Source organism: Onthophagus taurus, chromosome 6 (assembly GCF_036711975.1).
Source record: "Onthophagus taurus isolate NC chromosome 6, IU_Otau_3.0, whole genome shotgun sequence".
Classification (NCBI taxonomy): Eukaryota; Metazoa; Arthropoda; class Insecta; order Coleoptera; family Scarabaeidae; genus Onthophagus; species Onthophagus taurus.
In genome coordinates this window covers 18,167,310-18,179,304 of record NC_091971.1, presented here as the reverse complement: position 1 = coordinate 18,179,304, position 11,995 = coordinate 18,167,310, and the positions used below count along the sequence as shown (strand labels likewise).

The 11,995-nt window shown below is 34.5% G+C and overlaps 1 protein-coding gene across 1 annotated transcript in view; it reads right to left on the bottom strand.

The window, feature by feature from the left end:
• Positions 1 to 64: 64 nt before the first annotated feature.
• The window catches only part of LOC111419609 (adenylyl cyclase 78C), a 136,220-nt gene continuing 124,289 nt past the window's right edge, over positions 65 to 11,995 (bottom strand). Inside the window, exon 19 of the mRNA XM_071196341.1 lies at positions 65 to 778. Coding sequence (XP_071052442.1) covers positions 304 to 778 — 475 coding nt within the window. The 3' untranslated portion in view covers positions 65 to 303. The remainder of the gene's footprint in view (positions 779 to 11,995) is intronic.

Sequence of the window (11,995 nt, the reverse complement as noted above, 5' to 3'; positions counted from 1 at the left end):
CAACTTTTTTAAATACTTCATAAAAAATAAGTTATCTAATAAAATAAAATTAATGAAATTGTTTGGATTAATTAATTTATTTTTTCCTTAAACTTTAAAAAGGAACATCAGCTTATATTTTTTTTCACGATAATACAACATTCGTTATACAAATCTTCTACTCTTAAAAACATACATTTTTGGTCTTTTTTACTAAACACTGAATCGCTTAATACTAACAGATAAAAATCCATATAAAAAATAACATTCATCTCAAAAATCAATTTCTGACTAGAATTTTTTCTTCGCCATTTAAAAATAATTTTAAACATCAGTCCCATCCGTAGTTATTCTTTCGACTTTCCCTTCAATTTGAATTTTAGTCTCTTTCTTAACCAACGGCGATTTCAAAAAGAATTTCGAATCCTTTTTCGAGAGTAGTTTCGGCGAAGGAAGCGAAATCAAATTGTTCTTTGGCTTCAAACTGTTATTACCGTCCACGTCGATCGTTATTTTCTTATCGGGAAAAAACGGTGAAGTTTTATCTTTTCGATTGAGATCAAGTGATTTTACGCCCGGCGATAAACTTCGCGATTTTGAATTGACCGCTGGCTCGGAAAGCAATCTTGGGACGGTTTTCAAAAATCCTTCGATATTTGATGGAGCGGAAACTGGAGTGTGTGGTGCTGATTGACTTACTGTAGCTCTTGGCATTGTTAACATTGGTGTTTCTTTATCTGTCGATTTTGAACCATCTAATTGATTTGCTGAACCAAGTTGACGCATATTTGGTTGTGACCTAAAAGAAAATAATACATGTATGTACATTACAAAAACATGTTTTCGAGATAAATGCGAAATAAACTTAATATAACTAATTTTACATAGTGGCAAGTTAGACAAAATAGGTTTCGATAAACTGTGTATGTAATGATCACGAAACCTTCGGATGACCTCTGCGAAGTCTGTCGAAATAATTCATTAACACAAGCCATTGTCAAGATCTAATAAAAGAATAGCTGCTGCAAAAAGCTTCAATACATACTTTAATCTAATACAGTAAGATCCTCCCGCTTCTTTAGATGATGAGTTCAAAAACTGAACAAACCCATAACCCCTAGAATTTAAACTTCCCACCCCCATACCATACAAATTAAAAGGTATCACATAAAACAGTCGTTGAAACATCAAAGAATTACATAGTAAGAGTGATACGATCTGCGAGCCGGAGGATTCTAAAAAAAGCTCGCCATAGCAAGCGAACGATTGGATTTTTCAGTCATGGAAGAGACCATGGCTGCCAAAGATATAAAAGCAGAAGACTGTCATCACCACCAATAGAGACAACAAGCTATTATATCACTTGCTGCTAAAGAAGTCGTAGCATAAGAAAGACAGTTTAACCACGAAAACTTAAGGAGATGTGCATGGTACACAATGCAGTAAATACAGAAGAGTCATTGAATGGCTAAGGACGACAAAATTTGAACATCACACGCATTTCCTGATAGCGAAAGAATGAAGAAAACAATTATCATGGGTGCTCTTCCAAAAATTAACCAGACTTAAGCCACAACAGCGTATAAATACACTGTTGGACATAATTCACGAGCACACTCTATATAATCTGAACGCGTGAAGATAAATCCATGATATTTGCGGAGCACAAAGGTTTACTGTAGACGAGTTTATTCATCGAGTTTCGAGTTGTTCCGTCACCGCAGCATACGTCACGAGTGGGTCAACGCTAGGCATTAGTGGGTTGCCGAGTAGAGGGACATTTTGTTTTCCGACGAATCAAGATTCGAATTGAGCACCGGTGATGCGCGAATTTTAGTTCGTCGGTGACGTGGTGATCGTCTACTCGAGCAGTGCGTGCAAGAATGCCCTATCCACCGACAACCGAGCATTATGGTTTGGGGTAGTATTACACATGGTGGACGTACACGTCTGCTGCGTGTATAGCAGACCATGACGGGTCAACGATACGTAGATGAGGTGCTACGGTCCGTTGTGCTTCCCTACGTTCGGCGGCTCCCAGGTCTGCCATACATGCACGACAACGTACGACAGCACAACGGGCGTGTTGTACAGACCTTTGTGGAAGAGCACCGTATACGAATGCTTCCATGGCTAGCTCGGTTTCCGCATCTGAATCCGATCAAACATGTTTGGGAAATTACTGGTCGGAGACTTCTACGTTATCCGGCTTCCTCGGCTAACGTTGAGAAGCTATGGAGGCGAGTTGAGGTGGCATGGTTGGCCATCCCTCTTGCTACAATACAGCGACTTATAGACTTCATGCCACGTCGTGTAGCGATGGTACGCGAAGCTCACGGGGGATACTCTCGCTATTGATGTTTCTCCTCCCTGCAGAGTTGTGCCGCTCTCCATGTAAGAGTAAGTTACACTACTTTAGTACTACTTTCATACCAAATTTTATTGCGCTAGACACACGCGTTCAGATTATACAGGGTGTGCTCGTGAATTATTTCCAACAGTGTAATAATATGTATGAAAATAATGGTGAGAGCAGCAGAGTATAGAAAAATTTTGCGAAATAATCACAGCAAGAAGGAGAGACATTTCTGTAAAGTGTTTCAGTTTCAACGGGGACTGTCTAGTCAGCTACAAAGACTATATTTCACATACATCGATGGACTACAAATTCAAATTCATTTAGTTGTGCTTTAAGATATCTTCCTTTACACTCGTCATGGATTACTTAGTATTAACAAAAAATACATATATTATATAATTACAAATTGACAAAAAATTACATAGTTTCGAAAGCAGTTACAATTAAAATTCAGACACAACATTCTGTGTTTAGGAATTCCTCAACAGAATTGAAAGCGCCGCATAATAAAAATGGCTTTAAACGCCGCTTCAAAGAGTCATTTGAGAGACTTTTCGCGTCAAGCGGTAAGCGATTAAACAATTGCTGGGACGTATATATCGGGCCCCGTTGAGACTTTTGTAATCTGCAAAAATTAGTCCGAATATCATGCTTGCCTCTTGTGTCATAATGATGAAAATTAGAACAGATATCATAGGAGTGCTTATTCTTATTGGCATATAAAATTGCTTCCAAAGTTAAAATGTTTAGCCTCTTGAAGAGAGATTTGCAGTTCTCCGTAAAACCGACCCCACCAAGCACACGGATAGCTCTACGCTGGAACTTGAAAATATGACTACTAGCTGGAGTATTTCCCCATGCCAATATACAATATGTCAAAAGCGAGTGGACTAAAGCATAGTATGCCATTCTTGCAGTATCAGGAGGAACCGTATCAACTACACGTTTCAGTGTGTAAATGTTTCGGCTCACCTTGGCCCCCACAGCTTGAGCATGCTCGTCAAAACTTAATTTTGGAGCAGTTACAATTACGCCTAAAAACTTAGTGCTGCTGGGATTCTGAGGGGGAAGATCTCTAAGGCCAAGTGACATATGTACCGTTTTAGAGTTATTAAGAGAAAGTTCATTTGCTACAGTCCAATCATGAACTCTACGCATCACATTATCCGATATACGGTGTAAATCATCAATGCATGGACTACGAATCAACAGGGTAGCATCATCAGCATAAAGAAAGCATTCAACATTGTTCCCAACATCATAGGGTAGGTCATTAATAAATAATAGAAACAGCAGAGGCCCAAGAATTGACCCCTGTGGAACCCCTCTACGTACGGGAATGCGATTTGAGACTTTAGAATCACAGTTTACGCATTGATTCCTTCCCTCCAGGTATGACATAATGAAATTTAAACTATTACTGTCAAAGTTATAAACTGTTTTAAGTTTTTCTAAAAGAATTCTATGCGATACGCAGTCAAATGCTCGCGATAGATCAATAAATATACAAGAACGGATGAGTAATCTTCAAAACACGCAATCTTGAGTTTCTCATAACTCGTAAATCCAAATCACTAGTCTGATACCAATTTGTTTGACATTACTTAACATCATGTACAGCTAAGCAATAGAAACCATTACCCACCAAAACTTCCAAAAGCTTCAAGGTTTCAATAACCAAAGCTTGGGTCAAAGTCCAAAATAAATACATTTATTAGACAACAAACAAACTCGATTTCTATAACTCTTTGAAACTATTAACAATTATTATCGACTGATTGTGAGACGATAAACAAAACAACTAGAATTCAGAAGAATGTTATCCGATACTTCAACAACATCATCTATGCCTTTGTATATCTTTCAAAACCGATAGGTTTTTATGTATCCATTTGGAAATCCTGAATATCACAAATAAATCTCGCAATCTACTTTGTTCAACATTATAACACAACATTATACACAATGATCATCCCACAAATATCTCAAATTCGTCAAAACTATCAGAAATGGAATATCAAATGTAGCATAAACAAACCAACCTAGTCAATCTGTCACAATTACAAATTTCACAGAATATCTATACTCAACACTAATAAAGAATTTAATACATACAATAGATCAATATGACAGATCACAAAAATAATGTGAGGTTTAAGAAATAAGGATGACCATCTGGATATTCACCATGTAAGGCAAATTGAGACCGAATAAAAATATTAGTAGGCACTTTTAAGGGGACATTTAGCTTATCCTATTTTTAATAGAATGACGTCTTGTTTTTTATGATAGTGATGAAATTATTGGTGCACCGCATTTTTAGCCAAGTTTGACATTTTTCTGGCTCAGCATATAAACATGTATAGGCATTTTGACAATGGTAAAGGAATGAAGGATTGTCGTAGTCAAATCAAATGCTAATAGATTGTTTGGCAAGTAATTTCATTCTTAACTGCAACTTTACACTTAAGTCGCATAATCATCATATATTTTCACAGCTGATTGTTTCTATGTAGTAGTTTTTGGTTGGTGCATTTTCGGGATTATTTACTTTTTTAGTACTGAAAAGGTAAAAATGCTGTTCAAGCAAGAAAATCCGATGTGTATGGAGAAGATGTATTGACAGAATGTCAGCGCCAAAACTGGTTTAAAAAATTTCCATCCTGCAATTTTGATGCTGAAGGTACACTAAGGTCTAGAATGCCAGTTGATGCTAAAGAAGACACAATAAATGCGTTAATCGAATTCGTCCGTTCATGTTCTTACAGAAAGAAATATGCCGTAGTGTTGATGTCTGTGATTTTTGAAGCGCATCTGGGAGTTAAAGATATGAACTGAAATAAGATCGAAAGATAATATTTATAAAAAAAAGTGATGCTATCTGTTTGGAATCGTGTTTTTTAGCATCTACCGGACAACACAACTGAACTGTTATCAGCTGAACAAATTGAATGATTCACTTAATCAGAATAAAGAATAATCTAATAGAAAAGCTGCACTATTCAACCAAGATAATGCGAGAGCTCAGACAAGGTTAGTAACTTGCTAAAAGCTTTTACAGCTTGGATGGGATATGCTGCAACACCCACCATATACTCCAGATTTGCACCTTCTGATTATTATTTGTTCCGATCTCCACAAAATTTTTAAGACGGCAAAACCTTTTGCCGGATTGGTTTTTTGTTAGTAAAGATCAGAAATTTTATGATTATGGAGCCAGAAAGATGGCAAGAGGTATTGACCAGAATGGACAATATATAACTTAATAACATATTTATACACTATAAGAACATCGTATTTCATTTTTATAAAAAAAAAGAAATCACTTTTCGAATAACCCACTGGCAACATATGCTTGCTTTCCATATTCACCCTTTTGATTGGTAAATGTGCTGCAGAATGTTGTATAGAAGAATGAATGTTGTATTCAGTCTTGCTCGTTTTTGCCTATCTTTGGGGTTCAAAAAATACTGGGAGAATGAGATTCAAAATTTCTGATTATAAAAGAGACTGTCGGACACCAGGTAACTTTTATGACTGTATGATGTATAAGTTTTCTGTTTGCGTGGACACAGATAAGTCCACGCAATCAGAATACAATCTTAGATAATCCTGCTACACCACTTAATAAAGTTCTACTTATTCAAAAAGTTCAAAACAAATTTGAAAATCATGGAGTACACAATAGAGTCGTGTTTCCCAAATGTAAATTCTCACCATAATGAAGATTAAGTCATCTTTAAATATATTTTTTTTGCCGTAATTGATTGAGAGAAGTCTTAATTTTCATTAGGTGCGGTCTTTAAAGTTTTCATTTTTAAATAATATCTATAATCTATTTGATAAAAATTATCTAATTAAAAGCATTTATTTTATTTTGACCAGTATTATTAATTTCATGTTCGAAACATTTAACTCAAATTCGTTGAATTAACCTCAAGATATTGTGACGTTATGCAAAATTCAAAGAATTTCTTTTAAATTTACATATAACCTTAATTGGATCGCGTTATAAAATACTTCACTAGCGGCAGTTTATCGTTTTTCGAGATTTTCATGCTGTCTGGTTGGTAAAGGTGTAACTTATCTTAGAAAAAATGCAGAATACCAAAAGACATAAAATACCATTTGTTTTAAAGGATAAAGCTAAGTGACAATCACGTTATACGATTTCAAGTCCGATTGCATCATATGTTTAAGAACCGACTTAGATACACCAAGAAATTCTACAATAAAAAAAATAGATCAACTAGTCTAACTAGTTTCGGCCCTTGGCTATATTCAGAGGCTCTACAAATTGATTAACATCTCTCATCTTATCCATTTTACAAATGACAGCGGTAGGTAGCGATAGTTAGCATTAGATTTATTGCAGTTAGTTTTACACTAACACTATCACTAGAACTAACACAAGACTTAGAACTAGAATCATTCGGGTTTAGCCGTCTTGAGAGACGTGGGACTAAATCCGAATGTTTCTAGTTCTCAGTCTAGTGGTAGTTCTAGTGGCAGTGGTAGGTAGCGCTAGTTAGCATAAGATATTACTATGTTGTATATTTTATTGATCGAAAACTAGAAACATTTGGCTTTAGTCGTGAAAAAAACATTCAGTTATCAATGACAACTTTAATTTTATTATTATATTCGTAATCTTCATAAAATAACCTTTAACGTGAGTCCAAACTTGACGCACTTATCTCAAAAAACCAAAAAGTTCGAACTTTCAACTTTTAATTTTGACATATTTGTCAACTTCATAAAAAAACCTTTAAAATGAGTCCAAAGATGACGCATTTATCTCAAAAAACAAAAAAGTTAGAATAAAAAACATTAAACGCGAAGTTAGCAACAATGAAGATAGCAATTTAATTTTTAAATATTAATACCAACCTTAATTTTTAATGTGTCGAAATGACATTGACATTTTAAACCCGAAGATGCTTATATATCGAGTAATATTGGAATTAAACGTATCATGTTTCGACTCATTTTAAAGGATTTTTCACGACGATTAGAAATGTGTCAAAATTAATGTTGACATTCTTAACCGGAAGTTGACCCTAACGTTATTAATATTGAAGATAAATATGTCGTGTTTGTACTCATTTTAAAGGATTTTTAATGAAGATTACAAATATGTCAAAATTGAGGTTGACATTTTAAACCTGAAGTTAGTTATCATATAACAGACAAGTGGACAACTTCATGGTATTCTTTCATTATGTATTTTTTATTAAAAAAAAACCTTTAAAATGAGTCCAAACAAGATAAACTTATCTTAAAAAACAAAAAAGTTCGAATAAAAAACATTGAACTCGAAGTTAGCAACAATGAAGGTAGCAATTTAATTTTTAAATACTAATACCTACCTTAATTTTTTATTATATTTTTGTTTTTGTGACAAATATTAAGACATTTTATAAAAATTAAGAATATGTCAAAATGACATTGAAATCTCAATGTTGGATCAACCGGAAGTTGATTATATCTCGAGTAATATTGGAATTAAACGTATCATGTTTGAACTCATTTTAAAGGATTTTTCACGACGATTACAAATATGTCAAAATTGACGTTGACATTCTTAACCGGAAGTTAACCGGATTTTTAACATGTTTTTTGGGTCATTTCACATTGATTAAAAAAATCGTCGATTTTGAAGCCACATGATGATTCTTGAATTTTTCCCAAGTTTCTTAATATTTCTTTTCTTAAAAAAGAGCGCTCTTAAATTTGAACCTGTAAACTGGTAACACTTCGTCCTTAATTTCATTTTACAACTTTTTAAACTTTAATTTTGTAAATTAGTAACTAATAATCTGATTTCGACTTTGATATGTGATCTTTTTTAACAAAACAAAAAGAAATATTAAGAAACTTGTTTGTATAATAGATAAGGTGAGTGATTTTAATCTATTTGTAGAGTGTCTGAAGATGGCCAAGGGCCGAAACCAGTTAGACTTAAATTTTATATAAAATAAAAACCAGTTTAAGAGTACAAAATCAAACTCTAGATTATTTACTCATCATTTTGATTAAATTTATGCCACAACACACTATACAGGGTGAGTCAGAAAGAATGGGAAATCCGAATACCGGAGATACTAGACACCAAAATATGATGATTTAACTAACATCTCTTATACAAATGTCAGTGGTTTTTGAGGAATAGGGTGTTGAAAGTAAAATTTTTATTTCGAAATTTCTTGATAATTTTGAAGGTTTTTGTACTATTAACATAAAATTTGGTAGTTTTATGTTTTCGAGCATGAGAAATACGAATTTGAAACTTGTTTTGTTATTGCTCGTAGAGGGCGCTAGATACACGCTGCTCGTTTTATAAATCAAATCATAAGTTTTTTGGCTCGACAGCTACGACCAATAAGAGGTGCAAATCACAAAGAGCATTCAATTTTACATAAAAAAGGTACTCTTATTGAAATTGTCTAAGTTTATTGGTTTTCGAATTATTTACTTTTAAATGTTTAAATGTATTTTTTGTTCTAAAATATTTAATTTTTAACATAAGCAAAGTTGGGTTATTTTTCCGCTTATGTTTCGACAATTGCCTGTTAATTGTCAATATTGATCTAATTTCCGTGTGCAATAATCATTTTTACCAACAATAAAGTTATTACCAATTTGAAAATGCCACGACATAATGAGTTTTTTAATAGTGAGAAATCCAGATTTAAGTCCACTGGATTTTTGAAAATGGTCACAATATTCTATTGTTATTAATTAATTGTTATTGTTATGGATTATTATCGTTACTAATTGCTATAGTTACTGTGTTATTGATTTTAAATGTTAACCTTAAAATTACTTTGTAACAATTAAAAGCAGATAACTTGGAAACCAGTAGACTTAGAAAATGTAAGCAAAAGTACCTTTTTTGTGCAGAATTGAAAACACCTTCAGATTTCTGATTCTAATTCACCATACCTTAACTGACAAAATAGTCATGACTTGATATCTCAAACGTACAGTGTGTAAAAAAATAAAATGAAATAAATTAAAATAAATAAATGAATAAACTTCTTAAATGTAGCTGTATGTGGTTACGGCGGAGAGGAGACTAGGTATTTCGTGCCTCTCTTTGTTCTTTATTTTGTTTTTTTTCTTTTTGTTAATTTTGTCTGTATATAGAATAACTTTAGTTTATTATTGGTATGCATTTGATACCCCTTGCACATCTGAATGTCAGATCGCTTTTGCCTAAATTAGTAGATGTTAAAACTATATTATGTGAGAATCATTTTGATGTTTTGGTTTTGACCGAAACGTGGTTGAATCCAAATACTGAGTACGATTTTGGATTTGATGGTTATAGAATTGTCAGATTTGATAGGACTGATCGTGGTGGGGGTGTTGCGATAGTCTTCCGTGATTACTTTGACTATAAGCCTATTGCGGTTGGTGGTGATATTGAGCAGGTCTGGCTTCAATTTTTCTTTCCTAAGTCCTCTATTTTTGTCGGTGGGATATACAGACCGCCTCACATTAATTGTAGAGACTTTTTGAGTAGTGTTGAGGAAGTATACACTACTTGTGTTGCTGAAACCGAAAACATTTTTTGTTTGGGTGACCTGAACATCGATCTTCTGAACGTGGATGGTCCATTTATTAACCTGTTTCATGAATTCTTGGATGTATGCTCGGCTGTGCAACTAATAGGTGATCTGACTCGTGTGACCAATGCTGTTATGACATTGTTGGATATCATCGTCACATCTTGCTGTCGTTTGGTGAGTGTTAGTGGTGTATTGCCGTGTGATTTATCTGATCATGACTTGATTTTTTGCGAAATAGATTTGAAAGTACCTAAGATTCCTCCTCGGTTATTAACCGTGCGTATGCTGCGTGGTGTCGATGAATGTGCTTTCAATAGCGATCTGTAGTCGGTGCCTTATCACAAAATATTTTTCATGGATAACATTAATTGTAAAGTTCAAAACTTTAATAACTTGTTGCTGGCTTTATTTGACAGACATGCCCCTTTAACCGTAAGGAGGTTTACCAAAAAGGTCGTACCTTGGTTAACACCAAATATTAAATTGCTTATGGACGAACGTGATAGGGCAAAGAATAAATACAAGCGTACTCGTTCAGGTGCTGATTGGGTTGCTTATAAGGAGCTGAGGAATTTTACTACAACCTGCATTAGAAGAGAAAGAAAATCATATCTGGAATTTTTATATCAGACGTCTCGGGGTGCTGAACTGTGGAAACAATTGAATCATTTGGGTATTTGTGGTACGAAATGTTCACAGCAAATCCCTGCTCACTTGAATCGACCAGATGAGGTTAACGATTTCTTTATTGATTCGGTCCCTTCTTTGAACCTTGCAACGCGTTTCAGTTTTAATGGCTTACCGCCTTTAAATTTGATTCCTATCCCAAAAAAACGTGACCCATCTGAGCCTAAAGATCTGCGGCCGATTAGCATATTGCCAATTTTATCTAAAGTTCTGGAAAGAATTATGTTTAATCAGTTGCATCAATTTGTTCAACTTAATAATATTTTACCGAAGCATCAATCTGGTTTTCGTAGAAACCTTAGCTGCGGTACTGCTCTTCTCAAGGTAACTAATGATATTTTACAGGCTCGAGAAGGCATCAGTCGGTTAGAATCGGTGATGCTTTGTCTGAATTTCGCTGTTTGAGCAAGGGTGTACCACAAGGTACTATTTTAGGGCCTATTCTATTTTCTTTATATACATCTCAAATCGTTAGGGGGTTAAATCATTGTGAGTACCATATGTGTGCGGATGACTTGCAGATGTATGTTTCCTTTGATCCACGCGACTTCGCGTTGGGTATTACGAATATGCAAAAAGACCTTGATTACATTCATAAAGTGGCTCGGGAATACGGTCTACATCTTAATCCGAGTAAATCCAATGCTATACTTTTTGGAAATTCCGCTATATGTAATGGTTTTCGGGAAAGTATTGATTTGCAAATTGATGGTTGTAACATTCCTTTGGTTAGTGAGGTAAAGAATTTGGGTATGATTATGGACAACAGTTTTCGCTATAAGAAGCATGTCTCCAACTGTATATCCAGGGCTTATTATCATCTGAGGATGTTGTTTCCTCATCGACACTACCTTGGTATTCATCTGAAAAAGGTGTTGTGCGAAGCCTCTGTGTTGGCTCAATTCACTTATTGTGCTGAGGTCTACCATCCGTGCATTGACGTTAGCGATGTAACACGTATTCAACGAGTGCAAAATTCGTGTCTTCGGTATATATATGGAATTAGAAAATATAACAGAATATCTTATAAACTGAAGGATGCGGGATGGCTAAATATGTATCATCGTAGGAAAGTGCAGTGTTTGTGCCTATACCATAAAATTATAAACTGCGAAATGATGTCCACCGAATAAATACGCGATTTCGCGGAAGACTGTCGCCACCCTTCTATCGTTTGTCTTTGTTTCAGAGATCATACATATTTCAAATAACTTCGAAATATAATGAGGTGGACGATAATTGCAAGGGGTTCTCACTACGAAGGTTTAAATTTACACAGAAATATTCTTGTTTTCTTGAACAATGTCTACATGGGGGCAAACGCTGATCTGACATGTTTTGCAATCTTGTTGTTGTATCTAGCTTTTGCTTTGTAATTTTTGGCCGATTCATGTTT